At 38.2% G+C, this 18,158-nt stretch overlaps 1 protein-coding gene across 1 annotated transcript in view; it reads left to right on the forward strand.

Annotated features, from left to right (window-relative positions):
* The window catches only part of RRAGD (Ras related GTP binding D), a 60,317-nt gene that overhangs the window by 25,855 nt on the left and 16,304 nt on the right, over positions 1 to 18,158 (forward strand). Inside the window, exons 3-5 of the mRNA XM_036767305.1 lie at positions 9,028 to 9,227; positions 10,545 to 10,659; positions 12,181 to 12,323. Coding sequence (XP_036623200.1) covers positions 9,028 to 9,227; positions 10,545 to 10,659; positions 12,181 to 12,323 — 458 coding nt within the window. The remainder of the gene's footprint in view (positions 1 to 9,027; positions 9,228 to 10,544; positions 10,660 to 12,180; positions 12,324 to 18,158) is intronic.

Below are 18,158 nucleotides of genomic sequence, written 5' to 3' on the forward strand. Positions count from 1 at the left end.
GCTGGGCCCAGAATCAATAGGAGGAGGAAGAGAGCAAACTGGATTGCCTTTGGGAAATTGCATTTAAAAAAAATCCCCAAGCTTCTCCTAAAGCCAAGGCTTAGTTTTAAAATACCATTTTTCTTTGAGGGATGACCAACTCAGGGATACTGCCATCTCAAAAGTATAAAAACTGAGAATCATTCAAAGGGGTACCAAGAGATCTATCTTGGGTATGAGGAGTTGGGAAGGCATTACAAACAAGGAATTATACAGAAGTGGTATAAGGGCTGTCATCAGAGAAATGCATAACCATAAAAGAAAGGCAGTCTCAATAAGAGGAAGGGATAACTGATGGAAGCCCTACAGGCTCCATTGATATCCAGGCATTATCAAGAAAAATTTAGGAAGATCTCCCTTCCGCCCCCTGCCATGGGTCAGCCCCTTCTAGTGGATTTCGAGAGGATATGAACAAGAATCACACAGGATGAGCAGGCCTGAGTGGACTGTGATCTACATTATTGAAGGGAGTGCCCACAATGATAAGATCACAGATCCAGGGGCAGCTAAGTGGTGCAGTGAATAGAGCACCAGCCCTGGAGTCAGGAGGACCTGAGTTCAAATTTGACCTCAGACACTTGACTCTATGTGACCTTGGGCAAGTCACTTAACCCTGATTGCCTCGCCTTCCCTTTCAAGAAAAAAAAAAGATCACAGGTCCACTGGAGAATAATTTCACTACGTATATGGCTATTTCGTCACATAAGGTCAGTGCAGATCCTGGGTTCTGAAGGAGAGAAAATAGTTCATGACCAGCATCAACTGCTGAAGAGTTGCTATTTCTCTTCAAAGGCAAAACAGGGGTCACAGAATGAAGCAATGCATGGTAAGTGGAAAGTAGAAGTCATGGGGTTTTTGGTTCTATCTCTGGCCTTCACTGGTACCATCTTTTGGCAGTGGGATAGTTCAGAGCTCTTTCCAAACAATGAAGACTCCCCAGCCCCATAGCCCTTGTGTGGAGAAGTGGAATATTCTGTTGGGTGTCTGTAAGAGATTCTGTTTAGTCCCCATGGTAGATTTAATAATAGTAAGATCCTACACTTATGTAGTGCTTCAAAGTGTGCTCACAAAGACTCAGTGACCCTTCTAAATGACATGGATAGCCGAGAGATTTGGGGAACCAGAAATGAGTTATAGACGTAGTGTAGATCTTGGGATGAAGATAAAAGGAATGAATGAATCATTGAGAGGAAAAGCATTTATTAAGTACTTACTGTGAACTAAGCAACAGTGCTTGGCCCTGTGCCAACTGCTAAGGCCTTGGCTTCAGTGCTAAGTCCTGAAGATATAAATAAAAAAAAAAGCAAAATAGTCCCTGATATCAAGGATCTCACAGTTCGATAGGAGGAATGATGTGGGATAGCTCAGCTGCCTGGCAGATGGAAGGGCCCGGTGATCCTTAGCATGCCACAACAAGGCCCAAACTGCATAAGTAATTTGCCCAGGGTCATATAAGTAGCAGTAGATCATGCATTTCATTACATTTTAGGTAGAAGAATGAAAGTGTGTGTGCATGTATATATAATATATGTATGTGTATACATACATACATAGAGAGAAGAGAGAGCACACAAGCAACAAATTAGCTCTTAAGAACAACCCTGTGAAGTAGGTGCTGTTGTGTCCATTTAACAGGTGAGGAAACTGAGGCTGAGAGAGGTTAAATGATGTTCCCAATGTCATTCACAAAGTTTACAATGAATGCCTGAGGTGGGATTCCTGACTCCAAGCCTCCAAGTCAGCCTGTTTCTCAAAAGAAAGATTTGCCACAGTTCATTTAAGTAGTTAATTTCCTCAGCTTCAGGAAAGTAAGAGCCCCGCAGATGTCTGACTTAGTGCAGCACTCCATGATAACTCGCATTTGGATGATGCTTTAATGTTTACAAGGAGTTTCCTTCACAGCCCTGTGGGGGAGGTGAGGTAGTTGTACCCATTTGGCAGGTGAGGAAACTGAAGCCCAGAGAAGTTAGGCGATTTGTCAGTGGTTATGCACCTAGTCCAGGAGTGGGGAAACTTGTATCCTTGAGACCACATGTGGTCCTCTCGGCCCTCAAGCACTGCCCTTTGACTGAATCCACACTGACCTCGAGGCTGCAGGTTCCCCAATCCTGACCTAGTCAATGGCAGGGTCAGGATTTGAATCCAGATCTCATTCCCTATACATGCTCTTTCCATTATACCACATTGCCTCCATGACTTTTAAGTGAAAATGTATGGTTATTGAGGTGAACATTTTCAGTGGTTTCCTGGAAGGTAATTTTTTTCATGGCAAAATAATTTAAAAATCCTTATTATTTAGGCCCAATGATACCTTACCCATCAATTGTCCTTCCCCACAGGGTTAGGAAGAGACTTGGAGACATCATATTTCAAGCAGGACCACTCCAAACAAGTGAGAATCTTCCAAACCCCAAAGGAGGGAATTCCATAATCTCACTGCAGACATAGTCAAGAAACTGTTCGCTGGTTATAAAAAGCAATCTTCCGTGATGCCCTATTGAGCAGAATAAGCCCTTTCTCTCAGCTTTAGGGCAGAAGAAATGGATGGTCTCCCCTGACCTGTCATACATGTGGGCCAGATATTCTTAACTCCTAATGAATCTCATTTGCTGCTATGGAGAATAAAAAGAGGCAGATTGGTCATAGAGTCATTAGATGCCAACTGGCTTTGAAGATCATGATATAATTTAAACTAGAAGTAATAATAATATCTAACATTTACATATCTCTTGAAGGTTTGTAAAGCCCTTTTGTTCTCTCCTTTGACCCTTGTCACCACCCTGTGAGGTAGGTGATTATTTTTACAGATGAGGAAACTAAGCCTGAGGGAGGTTAAATGACTTGCCCAGGGCCATTCAGCTAACTAAGTATCTAAGGTAAGGATTCAAACTCAAATCTTCCTCACTTTATATGAAGCACTCTTCACCAATTGCACTACTGGTTGCATGCAAATAACCCATACCATGGTCCCTCCAGGTGCACTGATATCAGAATTAAATTTTCTTCATCTTAATAATACTCCTTAGCTTATTATTAGAAACTACCTTCTCAGAGGGGAATGCTTCCCCTTATGAGATAAGTGAATTCCTCCAGGACATGGTTTTTCTCCCAAGTTCAAAAATATACTAGATGAATAGCTCATTTCTTAGCCCCTGAAATTTCCTTTGTTCTCGTTGTCTCTAGAGCCAAAGGGGTTACTAAACCCTTGCGAAATTACCCATTGCTGAGTATTCCTGGCACACATAAAGGTCCAATGAATTGGGGGTTTATTGTCCTCTTCACATGTCTTGAGAAGGAGTAGCTGTTTGTCTCAACCTGTCATGAGGCCTTCTGCTAACACAATACCTCCTCTTGACTGGGTGAAGAGCAGGGGATTCTCCAGAGTGAGGTTCTAACAGCCAATCCCTCCAGGTCTGGAGCATTCCTATTACCATTGGTTTTTCTCTTTATGCATATGTTTTATTTTCTGTGTAAACTCTGAAAGATAGACATATAACTATGTAAGGATCTTTCTTTTCCTTCCTTCCTTCGTTCCTTTCTTCCTTCCTTCCTCCCCCATCTTTCTTTCTTCACTCCTCCAATGCCCTGAATAATATCTCAATGCTCTAAAAAAAGATATCTCCTGACATGGACTTGTCAAGGGTTGGTCCAGACTGAGAAAGAACCTAGAGATAGAGGAGGTGACTAAATTAGTTTCTTGAGATTAAAACAGGAGATCTGTTTAGGGCTTAGAAAGGCATCCATGAAGTCTAAGAATGTGGATGGTGTCAGTAGCTATCTTCCTTGCTATCCCAGTTTTCTTAGTGAGTTCTTCTATGACAACTGGTCCTTGGGAGTGCTCTTTGCCTCTTAAATATCAGGTGGGCTAAAAACAGAATTTTAGGGCTCAATGGTAATGGGTATAGTAGTTCCCACTGTGTGCTGAAGGAAAGAAGGGGCTGGAGAGGTCTCCTGTCTCATTCATCTCTTAATTTCTACCATAATTTGCCTTACTTTTGCTGGAATGGGCAAAGGTGGCAGCCCTTTTCATGAGTAAATAGTTTATCTTTGGAAAGTAGTTTACCCCCCTTCAGGAGCAGCTAGGTGGTACAATGGATAAGAGTGCCAGGCCTGGAATCAGGAAGACTCATCTTCATGCGTTCAGATCTGGTCTCAGACACTCATTAGCTATGTGACCCTTGGCAAGTCACTTAACCCTGTTTGCCTCCATTGCTCATCTGTAAAATGAGCTGGAGAAGGAAATGGCGAACTACTCCAATATCTTTGCCAAGAAAACCCCAAATGGGGTCACAAAGAGTCGGACAGGACTGAAATGACTGAACCACAAAAACAAATCACTCCTCTTCATTTCCAGCCAGTGGGCCTCCCTTGATTTCTGTCTCCTCATCTGTAAAATGAGGAGCACTGAGTTACTTTCAAGCTGTGTTTCTGCTATCATACTTTACTAAGTCATAGATAGGTTGCAGTGGAGACAGAGTTTCAGAGCACTGGTTCACATTTTTGTGTTGTGATGTTTTCCTTCTGATGGACTGATTTAGTTATTTCCTTCCCCCTCCCCCACCCCATATGTGAAAGAGAATTTCCATACCAGGAGGTCTCTGTACTGATGAAATTAAAGGTCATTTGAGTATTCATTTATGATACTCCGACTTTAAATCAAGTGTTGTTTCTGCCCCCAACCTGTTTGGGGATGTTTGTGATAAAGTTTTTCAGTTTTACATTGCCCTAGATAGAGGACTGGCCAACTGTGATCCATGGGGCCAAATCTGGCCACTGCATGTTTTTGTACAGTCCACAAGCTAAGAATGGTTTTTACATCTTGTAATAAAGTTTTGTTATATTTAAAAATGTAATACTCATTTTTAGCTTGTGGGCCATAGGAAAAAGTCAGATCCTACAAAAACAGGAGATAGAACAAATTCCAGGTCCTAGTTTGCCAACCCCTGCCTTAAGTAATAGAATTATCAAATTTTAGAGTTGGAAGAGACTCCAGCAACCATCCAATCCAACGCATAGCTGCAAAAGAAGCCTCATTACAGCATGCCCATCAAGTTGTCATTCAGCCTTTGCTGGAACAGCAAGGCTTCTCAGTGGATAGGCATTGGACCTGGAGTCAGAAAGACCTGAGTTTAAATCCAACTTTAGGCATGTACTAGCTGTGTGAACCTGGGCAAGTCACTTAATCTGCTTGCCTCAGTTTCCTCATCTGTAAAATGGAGATGATGATAATAGCACCTACCTTTCGGGGTTGTTGTGAGGATCAAATGAAATAATAATTCCAAGGTTCTTAGCACAGTGCCTGGCACATAGTAATTGATATGTAGATGGTGGCTGTTAGTAGTAGCAGGAGCCTTAGTAGTAATGGGGAACTGGATTTGGGCAGACTTTTTTTTAACAGAAAATAATCAGGTTTAGTTTTCACATTACTTGAAGATAAGAATAAACACAAAGTTCCTAAAGGCTTTTTTTTTCATGAAGTATAGGTTAAAGTTTGTTCCCTAAAGTAACCATCCCTTTTGTAAATTACATTTAAAAGGAAAATTGGAAATTTAGGGAAAATATTTTGACATCTGCCCTTTATTAGTGATAAAGAATAATAAAGTCACCTGTTTGAGATCTTATCCAACACTTCTTAGTAGATAGTAAATTAAGCTTATTTCATGTAAATGATTATTGGTTTCTTTGTGATTATAACTACTAAAAATCAAGCTTTGGAACAAGAATCAAAGTGGCAAAAAGTAAAATATTTCTATTATTTTAAACCACTGCTCAGTCAGACACTCATTTTAGTTTTGTTTTTCTGTATGTGTGTGAATGTGTGAATGTGTTATTCATAATCACAGTATTGCCAGATTTTAAAAAAAGCAAACTGCAGAGAAAACATCCTCACAGAATTATATTTTCTCCATAGCCTCTGTGGGGTTGTAAAGAGATGATTTTGACAACATGAACAGTGATTTCTACATAACTGACGGGCAAGTGACCCAGCATGTGTCCCGCCTTAGAGCTGCCCCCTGTCTTCAGTGGTTAACTTATGGGTTGGCTTCCTGATGCCATTCCACATGTTGATTTTAGTCCATAATGTGGTTTTTGGCATTGGCCATTTTGTAGGTGGTGACTCTGCTGCATATTTAAGATTTTCCAAGGGAGCAGATAAGACATATGCTTTGAGATAGGTCTGTTTAAAAAACAAAATGAAACAAAACATTTATTAAGCATCTACTCTGTGTGCTGGGAATAAAAAGAAAGGCAAAAGACAATCCCTGCCCTTGAGAAGTTTACAATCTAATGAAAGGGTGCAGGATGTTTCAGAGCCCTGATTCACATTTTTTGGGTTATAATGTCTTCCTTCTGATGGACTGATTTACTCTCTCTGTGCCCTGCCATCTCCTGCCCCTCCTCTATCTCTATCTCTCTCCCCCTCAAGCTTCCACATAGGACCCTATATTGTAGTTAGAAGGGATTTTAGAGGCCATCTAAGCTAATGCTTTTATTTTACAAATGAGGAAATTGATGCCAGGAGTAGTAAAGTGACTTATACAAGATCACACAGGCAGGATTTGAAACCAGGTCCTTTGATTTCAAAGTGAATGCATTTTTCCTTTGTACAGTGCAAGTGGATTAAAATTAATTTGAGACATTTTTGTGAGTTTTATAGTAACACTACATACACCCCAGGTATTACAAAAACAATGTTAGGAATCATTGGTCTATAGCTGGGCCTCAGTTTCCTCATCTGTAAAATGAGAGGGTTAGAAGTCCCTGGAGAGGTCCCTTCCAGCTCTAGATGTGTGGACCCAGAAACTATTTCATAAGTTCTCCTCCTCTCCCCTCCTCCTCCTGTCTCTCCTCCTCCTCCTGTCTCTCCTCCTTCCCCTCCTCTTCTCCCTCTGTTCAAGTGGGGAGTTATACTTTACATGTGGGTGCTCTGTCCAAAGGAATGTAAACTTTGATCGCTTATATTTTGCAAGGTATCTTGGGGCTTGGGGGCTAGAATTTTTTTTCTTTCCTATTTATTTATTCTATCATGGTGGGTTTTTTTTTTAATAAACTGGGACAGTTAAAAAAAGAAATCATTAGTCTAATCTATATGTGACATTCTTTTCCTCTCATTTCAACAAAATTAAAATCCGTTGTGTCTAAAGCATAGTGCATGCCTATTTTTTTAAGCTGTCCCAAGAGTGTGGTAGTTGATGGAAGAGACTTTTTTTTTAGATCTTTTCTATCTCTTTTTAACCTTGTGGTATAAGAGGCTACTGTGAAAAGGTTATGTTTCTACATTGAAAAAGAAAAATGAACATTGGTTTATGTTTCAGAGTCCACAATGAAGTTAAACATCCCATTTAAGTATTATCGTATAGTTCCAGCTTAGTTATTCAACTCTCAATTTAATCAGAAGGTTAGAAAGATTCTATAACTGCTTTCTTTGGATATCATGTTTTTCTCTCTAAAATACTAAATCTGTAGGAGGGGAACAAAAGAAGAATATATCCAATTCAGGTTAACATCTGTAGACAAATGGTTCTCCAATGTTCTCATCACATTTCTTGTCCCTAATCTTCCCTGTGACCTATAACTTTAATCTTCCTTGGAAACTCCCAACAGCTCTCTTCACATTCTATTAAAAACTAAGAGTAAAAACATGAATGGGAAAGACCCAGAAAAGAAGGAAGCATCATAGATCTAGAGCTTAAAGGGACCTTAGAGGTCATTTAGTTTTACCCTATTATTTTACAGATGAAGAAAGGTCAAACAAGTAATAAACAGAGCCAGATTTGAAATTAGGTCCTATGACTATCATCACTATCATTGCCATGGAACCACACTGAAGGTATCCCCACTTTGTTCATATAATCAACAATTTCCAGTGGCCATCACCAAACAGCTGTGCAAAAAAGACCTCCTGCTCTGGTCTCAGTTTGAGTCACACTGGTCTAAACCGTGCACATTTTGCTTCCCTTTTGCTTTCTTGCTCTGGATAATACAACCCATTTTGAGATCAGAATCCATTTTTCCCTTGGGCCTTTAGAAAATTTCTTGTGTTGGTAGAGAATATCCTGAACAGTTTTTCAAAATTACTAGAATATGTGAAACAGGACCTGAAAGTACATGGATTTCATGAAGCTAAGCTGTTTAGCTTAGTTAGTGACTTGTCTTTATTTTTTAATTTTAAAAAATATTTTATTTGTTCCCAGCTACATGTAAAGACAATTTTTAACATTCACTTTTTTCTCCTAAATAGTATTTTATGTTCTTATGTAAAATTTTGAGTTCCAAATTTTTTCTCTCCCTCCCTTCCCCCCTCCCTAAGACAGTAAGCAATTTGATATAGGTTATATATGTGCAATCATTAACATTAATTTTTTTCCAATTACATGTAAAGATATTTTCAACATTCATCTTTCATAAGATTTTGAGTTCAAATTTTTCTCCCTTTCTCCCTCCCCTCTCCCCAAGACAGCAAGCAATCTGATACAGGCTATACATGTGCAATCATGTTAAACATATTTGCACATTGGTCATGTTGTGAAAGAAGAAATAGAACAAAAAGGAAAAACCACAAAAGCAAAAAGCAAAAAAGGTGAAAATAATGTGCTTCGATCTGCATTCACACTCCATAGTTCTTTCTCTGGATGTTGATGGAATTTTCTGACATGAGTCTTTTGGAATTCTTCTGGATTATTGTATTGCTGAGAAGAGCTAAGTCTTTCCTAGATGATCATTGCACAATGTTGCTGAAACTTTTAGTTCCAAATTTTTTCTCTCTGTCCCTCACTTCCACCCTCCCTGAGACAGTAAGCAATTAGATATATTATACATGTTCAATCATGTAATACATTTTACTGTATTAATCATGTTGTGAAAGAAGACATTAGTGACCTGTCTTAACAGAATTTCCCTATTTAACAACCTGGGGATGTGGGTTGCCCTTCAGATCCTTTGATCTTGTTGAAGCCTTCATAGGAATTCCTTTTATTTTCTTACCAGGATGATTATATGGAAGCCCTAGCCAGGCTGCACCTCACTGTAACTCGAGCCTACAAGGTACATCCTGACATCAACTTTGAAGTGTTTATTCATAAAGTGGATGGCTTGTCTGATGACCATAAGATCGAAACCCAAAGAGATATTCATCAGAGGGCAAATGATGACCTTGCTGATGCTGGATTAGAGAAAATTCACCTCAGGTGAGAGATGTGGCATGAAGGGACAACCTGAAAAGAAGAAAAGAAGCAAGTTTGGGGTTCAAAACCACTGTCACTCCACTTGGCTTAGCTCTCTTGCACTAGGACAGAATTTTGAAAGGGGGCATTGTGCCTTTAGACCAGGGAGTCTAGGCAGAACAGATTGTTTTTGCAAATGTTTGAAGGTGATGCCCTATAATTAAACATATCAATGAATCCGGATGGCTAATTGATAGTGAAATACACCATTCCTTGTCAGTATTAATAGATAAAACCATAGTCTTTGGAATTAAGTTCAAATAGAAATAACTGTAATAAGAACCTGGTTTCCCCAGGGATTTGGTATGGCGTGCCACCATCATTCAATCAAAACCTTGGGTAGGTTACTTTACATTCCCAGGCCTCAGTTTCCTCATCTGTAAAATAAAGGAACTGGAATAAATGGCCTCCGAAGTCCCTGCCAGCTCTGTGAGTCTATGTAAACCTGAAAGTACTCTATAAAGTGTCAGTTACTATTATTAATTATTATTATCATCATCATAATTATTGTGGTTTATTTGGCAAATTGGTATCAATAATATTAGAAAGTAGCATAATATAATGATTCTTACTGCTGGACTTGGCATGGAGGTATCCCAATCTGAGAGCAGATCTTCAGGATGCTGGCTGGAATGGTCTCTGTGGCAATACATTTTGCATGGTGCCCATTTATAGTCAATTAATGAATAAATAGGCATTTATTAAGCACCTACTCTGTACCGAGCTCTTGTGCTAAGCACTTTACAAGTGTCTTATTTTATTGTCACTCCTTAGTAAATAAGAACACTCAGAGCTTGTGCTTTTATAATTTCTAGCATTAATATCGCTCTTTAAGGTTTGCAAAGTGCTTTACTAATATTATCTCATGGGATTGTCACAACCACCCTTTCAGTTATTATCACTATTTTGCCACTGAGGAAACTGATTCTGAGAGAGGTTGTAAGTAACTTGTCTATGGTCACCCAGGTTGCAAATGTCTGAGGCAGAATTTGAACCTTAAGAGTCTTCCTGACTCTCAAGTCTGTTGATCTATCCTCAACACCACTCAGCTTTTATTAAGACATTTTATGAAAAGAACCATCAGGGTTTTTACCTGAAAGCCAGAGTTTTCTGGAGGTTTCTTGATTTTAAGTAGGGAAGGGTGGGGGGGAAGAACTGGGCATCTCTTGAGGAGCACATCCCACAAGGATCAGGGGTATTTGTTTTTTATGACACAAGCAGCATATTCCTCTTAAACAAGCGAAAAAGAAAACTATGATGCAACATTGTTTCCTCTTTCAGCTTTTATCTGACAAGCATATATGATCATTCTATATTTGAAGCTTTTAGCAAAGTGGTACAGAAACTGATTCCACAGCTCCCAACCCTGGAGAATTTACTAAACATCTTTATCTCAGTAAGTAAAACATATGCTGGAGACATTTGCCGAGTTTGAGAGTTGCTTCGTGAGATTTAACCAAAAAAAATACTGACTTAAACTGTTATGTTCTGCCTCTGTGAACTGAAAATATTTCCGCATCTCTCGGTTATTCCATGATTTTATACTTTGAGTTATCAAAAATGGAGGGATTGGGAAATATGTTAGCTCATTGGAAAATTAATTAGCCTGTGTTTTGGATCAATTAACATGTAGGCCTTTGAGGCTGACCTTGGTCAATAATGAATTCGATTTTGTCCCATTTTGGTCACTTGATGGACAGATTTTATGGCCAAAGTTGCAACCTTGATTATTGCAGTATAGTTGTGGTAGTAATCAGTCATTTATCAAGTAACAAAAGTTGAGCATCTACTATGGGCAAGCCTTTTTACTGCTAACATGTTAGGTACTACTGCCTACCTTCAAAAGAGCAGCCGCTCGGGTAGACAAGACGTCCATGTTGTCAGTACCTCAGGGGCTCATGATTTTGTAAAATACACATTTTTTTAAAAAATCAGCAATACTGAACAAGGCAGCATATAATTGCTAATTGGGTAGGAAGTATAAAAGTGGTCGTACGCTAGTCAGGGTTGCATTTACGTTATACCTAAATCAAATTTGTCATGTACCATATTTTACTAGGAGAGGGGGAAGGGAATAAGCATTTATATAGGGCCTACTATGTGCCAGGCATTGTACTAAACACTTTATAAATATCATCTCATTTGATTCTTACAACAGCACTGTGAGGTAGGTGCAGTTATTATTCCTATTTCACAGATGAGAAAACTGAGGTTAAGTGACATGCCCATAGTCATTTGCTAGTAAATATTTGAGGCCCAGATCTGAACTCAAGTCTTCCCTGACTCCAGGCCCAGAGCTCTATCTGCTGCACCACCTAGCTGCCTATAGCATTGTTAATTGTCAGTTTCTTCATCCTCCTCCTCCTCCTCCTCCTTCTCCTCCTCCTCCTCCTCAATATATATAGGATTTTAACATTTGCAAAGCACTTTACAAATATTTTCTCATTTGATCCTCACAACAACCCTGGGAAGTAGGTGCTAATATTACCTCCATTTTATAAATGATGAAACTAAGGCAAACAAGTTAAATGACTTGTCCAGGATCATCCGGGCAGTAAACGGGTGAGGCAAGATTTGAACTCATCTTTCTGACTCCAGGTCCAGTGCTCTGTCTACCATAATATACATAACTACTTCTTCAAAGGTCAAGAAATTATCTTTGTATAGCTTCGTTACTCTATTAGGAATATATCTACTTATCTATTCTGATGTAATTCACTTATAGAAAGTCCAAAATTTAACTTCCACTATCAGTAACCAGTACATTAATCTGTCAACCAGCTAGATACACCTTCACCCATTTCATTTTTGTCTATTCATACCTAATGTTCACATTTTATGAAGCATGTAATTGTATAACTGTGTTGTTACCTGAAAACAAGGGCCACTTTAAGATAACATTTTTCCTTTGTTGCAGAATTCTGGAATTGAAAAGGCCTTTCTGTTTGATGTGGTCAGTAAAATTTATATTGCAACAGATAGTACCCCTGTGGATATGCAGACATATGAACTCTGCTGTGATATGATAGATGTGGTTATTGACATTTCTTGCATATATGGGTAAGTTGAGTGCATCGTTATTTGAACAAGGCCTTTCTTCTCTCACATAACATTTTATTTTAAGGTGTTATTTTATTTAAGGCATTTAGGGAAGGAGAAGGAGAAAAGCATTTATATAGGACCTACTAAGTGCTAGGCTCTGTGCTAAGTGTTCTTACAAATATTAACTTATTGGAGCCTTACAACAACCCTGGGAGGTAGGTGCTATTATTATCCCCATTTTACAGTTGAAGAAACTGAGACAAACTGGTTAAGTGACTTACTCAGGGTTACTTAATTCAGCTAGTAAGTGTCTGACATTGGATTTGAACTCAAGTCTTCTCAGTTCCAGGCGCAGTTTTCTATTCACTGCTCTATCTTTGGAATACCCCAGGACTAGAAAAGGCTAGGTTCTATTTGTACAGAAAACTATCAGAATATCCTGAGTACTCATACCCTTAGAAAGTAATGAGATATGCTAAGATAATAGAGACCTGTAAACACTGAGTTAATGCCCCGTGTTTACAACAGTTCTATTATCCCCTACAGGAAAGAGATTGAATTATTTTGGCCATACTTACAGTTTATCTCTCCTATTATGGGAACCTTAGAAAGACAAACCAAGCAGACATTATCTGCTCAAAGTATATCCCAGCAGAACTATATATAACACTATAGATATGTTCTTTGAAAATAGCTCCCTATAAATTGTACATAATATAAATTTAACATTAAGGGGAAGAATTGGGCCTTATTTCTTGACATGACAAAATTGAACATCATTTAGCAAGCATTCATTAAATGACTACTCATAAGTGTTCTATAAATATTAGCTCTCTGCCCTACCTGTGAGATAGAAAAGAAAAATGAAACTTTCTCTGCCCTCAAGGTGCTGAAGTTCTCTTAGAGAAAGCAATTTGTATGTATATTAATTAGTAAATGCAAAATATATTCAAAGTAAATGCAAAGCAATTTTGGGGAGGAGGGTACGAGTAACTCTGCTCGGTGGAGAGGTTAGAAAACACCTCCCTATAGGAAGTATCACTTGTATTTAGCCATGAAGAAAGTAATGAATTGTAAGAGGTGAATATGAGCAGATAGTTCATTACAGGAATAGATGGGAGACAGAATATATTGTATGAGGAACACAGCAAGTAGGCCATTTCTGTTGGAATGAAGAGTTATAATAGCAAGCAAAGTGGGACTTTTTGTTTTGCTCCTTTTTTCTTTTGGAGTTCTAGTTCTTCTCAGCACTAAGGTAATCAATTGAGACTTGCCTTTGAATCAAGAGTCTTTGATGACCTGCTTAAGTCACAAGAAAGCCTAAGTCACATGAATTCAAGTCACATGGCTGTGACACTGTCTGTGGGCTGACCCTGAAGAGGTGTGTATATACTCTGAGGTTAGCATTCTGCTTTGGGGGCTCACTCATTGGAAGAGTGTTCATGTAGAGACTCTGGGTAGCTGTTAAGGAGCCCTCCTGGCTTTGAGAACCCAGATATTGGTGCTTCTCTCTCTGGTAACTATGTATGTATTACTATGGACAGATGGTTAGAAGCCCTGTCTGCTAATTTGTATTATTTGCTCTGTTTATATAATTTCTGCTTGTAATTTCTGTTTGTGTTTTCTCTGAAGTTCAGGGTGCTGACTTTTTCCCCTGAACTAAGTGAATGATATATGTATGTTTAATTAAAGTGAGATTATAAACCCCTTAAAGTTACTTTCCTTAGAAAAGCAGATCAAAGAACCTGTGCTAGCAGCCCTCCTGTGTGCTGGTGTTATTGGCCTTATACAGCCATAGTAGCTGCAAGTAACTTTGTTGTTACAAGAGTCCATCACAGACAGTGATGTACAAGCATCTTGGAAAGGTAGGCGGAGGCCAGATTGTGAAAGTCTTTGAATCATAAACAGAAGCATTTAAGTTTTATTGTAGAGGGAAAAGAGGGCTTCCTGAGCAAGGAAGTGACATGGTCAGACCTGTGTTTTAGGAATATCAATCTGGGTTTTTCATTAAATTTTAACTTTATGTTAATTTTGTAACAATCACCCAATAAAATTAGCATTTTACATTGTAGAATAGGAGCGGATTGTTTTGTAGAAAACAAGATAGAGCTTACTTTTCAAGTATATAATAAAGTCAGCCTGTAACTTTCAAAGCTGTCTTGTTTACCAGTGATTCTTTTGGCCTTCCTTCTGTTATCTCTCTCTCTCTCTCTCTCTCTCTCTCTCTCTCTCTCTCTCTCTCTCTCTCTCTATTTTAATGGGGGGTGGGGAGAGGGGAATGGTCCTATTGCAATCCTCTTCTCCATTCTACCTTCCTTTCTCATTGGGGAGTAGGGGGTGGTGGTGAAGAAAAGCAAAACCCATACGACAAATATGTATAATTAAACAAAACAAATTCTCACATTGACTATGTCCAAAAATGTATGTATATTCTTCATCTTGAGACCATCACGTCTCTATCAGGTGGTGTGTAGTATGTTTCTTTATTGTTCTTTTGGAGTTGTGTTGGGTTATCTCATTGATCAGAGTTGTATATTCTTCAGAGTTTTTTTCTATATAATGTTATATAAATTTTTCTGGTTTTGCTTACTTTACTCTTCATCAGTTCATCTTAGGCTTCCCAGGTTTCCTTGAGCTGTCATTTTGTCATTTCTTATTCACACAATGATACTCTATTACATAATATACCATAATTGGTTCATCTTTTCCCCAATTGATGGGTATCCTCAATAATATCAATTTATCACATCTGTGGAGGATCACATGGAGAAAGGAGAAATTCTAAACAAGGAGACGAATTTGGAGGCTAGAGGTGATGACCACCTAAGCTGGGGTGTAACATTTTGAATTGAGAGATGGGAAGGATTTTAAAGGTTGTGGAGGTGGAATCAAAGGACTTGGCAACTGGAATGTGAGGGCTCAGAGAGACAGGGAAGATAGGTGCAAAGATGATGAAGCCCTCAGTGGAAATAGAGATGTTAGAAAGAAGGTAGGAGGTAAAAAAAAAAAAAGGTAGGGGTTTGGGAGAAAATGAATTCTGCAAATCTTTCCTGTCATCACTTTAAACAACATCATTCGTATGGAACCAAAATAGGAAATTTTTAGTTTTTCAATTTTTGTTGGTTTTTATTGATTGTTTTTGTTTTAAAATTACTTACATTTCCTCCTGCATAACTCCTTCTACCCTTTCCCAGTGAAACATCCTTTATTACAAGTGAGAAAAAGAGGAGAAGAAGGAAAAAACTCTAGCAAAACTGATATATACCTCCAAAGTTTTGTATTAAATGTAATGTTCCACACCCATGGACCTCCACCTCTGCAAAGGAGTGGGGGAGGTGACATATTTATTTGAGGCTTTGCTTTTTGTCTTTGACTTCCTTGGAGTATATGTCTAACAATAAAATCTCTGGGAGAAAATGTATGGACATTTTGGTTGCTTTATTTGCGTAATTTCACATTGCTTTCCAGAAAGGTTGCACCAAGTAGTTGCTAAACCAACAATGCATTAAGAACATGTCTTTCTACTACCCTTTCAGATTAATTATTCCCATTTTTTGTCATGTTTGCCAGTCTGCTGGTATAAGGAGAGACCTCAGGGTTGTTTTGATTTGTATGTCTATTAGCAGTAGTGATATGGAGCATTTTTTTATATGGTTGTTGACAGGTTGTAATTCTTTGGAGAAAATCAAGTCAACACATTTATTAAGCAACTTCTTTGTTTCAGATGCTGTATAAGCACTAGAGGAAAAAAAAAGTAAAAAGCCTTGAGGGAAAAAAGGTGATAGGAAAAAAGGCCTTGCCCTCAAGGAGCTAACAATCTAATGAAATGCTTGTTCATATCCTTTGACCACTTATCTATCAGGGAATGACTTTTGCTCTTATTTATTTGTTAGTTGTATTTCTTGGATGAGATACTTTTCAGAGATGTTTGATACAATTTTTTTTCTATTTCAACTACTTTTCTTAGACTAGATGCATTGATTTTATTCATGCAAAATCTTTCCAGTTTCATGTAGTTGAAATGATCTCTTTTACCTTTTGTAATTGACTCTATCCCATGTTTGATTAAGAATAACTTTCTATCCATGAAAAGTTGTGAAAGATATGTGATTTGCTTCCCTTCTAATAGTTAATGGTATAATTTTTACTATCAGGTCAAGTGTTTGTTTTGAATTTTTTGTGAAATGTGCTCTAAAATGTTGATATAAGCTTAATTTTTATCAAAATCCTTTCTAGTTTTACCAGTAATTGTTATAAAATAGGGAGTTCTTTCTCTCTTTCTTTTCTTCTTTCTTTCTCTCTTTTTTGAGGCAATTGGGGTTAAGTGACTTGCCCAGGGTCAAACATCTAGTAAGTCTCTGAGGTCAGATTTGAAACCACATCCTCCTGACTCCAGGACCAGTGTTCTATCCAGGTACTACTTAGCTGCCCCTTAGAAGTTTTATCTAAAGTAATTTATATTTTGAGATTTATGGAACACTGAGTTATTGAGTTGAGGTTTTTTTAAAAAAATTTTTCTGCAATGGCAAGCAAGGTGAGGCTTTTTGCTGTATTTTTGTTTTGGAATGCTTCTCAGCACTAAGGCAATCAAGTGCCTTTGAGTCTTGCCTTTGTTTCATCAAGAATCTTTGATTGAATCAGGAGTCTTTGATGACCTACTTAAGTCCTTGGAAGACCTAGGTCACATGGGTTTCAGTCCTATCGTTGTGACGCCCTCTGACCCTCAAGAAATGTATATATACTCTGAGGTTAGGATTTTTCCTAGGGCTCACTCACTGGAAGAATGTTGTGTGATTTTGACCAGATGAGACTCTGAGTAGCTGTTAAGGAGCCCTGCCTCCCCCCCCCCCCCACCATCCATTCCCCCTGCCCCCCCCCCGGGCTTTGAAAAACCCAGATGGCAGTGCTTCTCTCTCTGGTAACTATGTAGGTAATGGCTTGGTCAGATGGCTTAGAAGCCTGTCTGTTGATTTGTGTTATTTTGCTCTGTTTATATAATTTCTGCTTGTAATTTCTGTTTGTGTTTTCTTTGACATTCAGGGTGCTGATGTTTTCCCCTGAACTAAGTGAATGATATATGTATGTTTAATTAAAGCAAGATTGTTAACCCTTTAAAGTTGCTTTCCTTAGAAAACCAGATCAAAGAACCTGTGCTAATAGCTCTCCTGTATGCTGGTGTTATTGGCCTTATACAGCCAGAGTAGCAGCAAGTGGCATTGTTGTTACATCTTCCTTGTCTAGTTTTTGACACACTTAAAAAATGCAACTGGTATTAAGTGGTTTTGATGATTGTTGCTTAATGATATATTTTGATGTCTGGAAGTACTGTTCCCCCTTTAGTCCTACCTTTTTTCATGATTTCCCTTGAAATGTTTTGTTTCTCTAAATGAATATTTGTTCAGTAGTCTTGTGTTATTCAAATTTCCTTTCTGTTATATTTGAAAGATTTTCTCCTGAACGCTTGCACAGTACGATTTTTTTCTCAAATGAATTACTAAATTTAAGTGCATAGAATTTTGTTCTTTGAGTATGAAGTTTTCTACATCTATGGATTTCTTCAGTTAGTGCTTTTCCCCTCTGTATTCAGACAGTTTTCTTGTATTATTTCCTGCATTACTGAGTACAAGTTTTTTGATTTATCATATTCTTCCACGAGAGTTGTGATCCTTAAGTTGATTCTGTGCATAGTGTCTTTGAATTCATTGGGCTTTGCTCATCATGTGTTTTTTTAATGTTATTTCCTTTAACTTCATTCTAGATTTTTCTTTTGGTATTTTTATATTCCAAATTTTGTTATTCTCTCTTTTGCCTCTTAGGAGAAATTTGCCACCATGGATTCAAGTTTTTCCTGAT

The sequence above is a fragment of the Trichosurus vulpecula genome, chromosome 7 (assembly GCF_011100635.1).
Source record: "Trichosurus vulpecula isolate mTriVul1 chromosome 7, mTriVul1.pri, whole genome shotgun sequence".
Taxonomy (NCBI): domain Eukaryota; kingdom Metazoa; phylum Chordata; class Mammalia; order Diprotodontia; family Phalangeridae; genus Trichosurus; species Trichosurus vulpecula.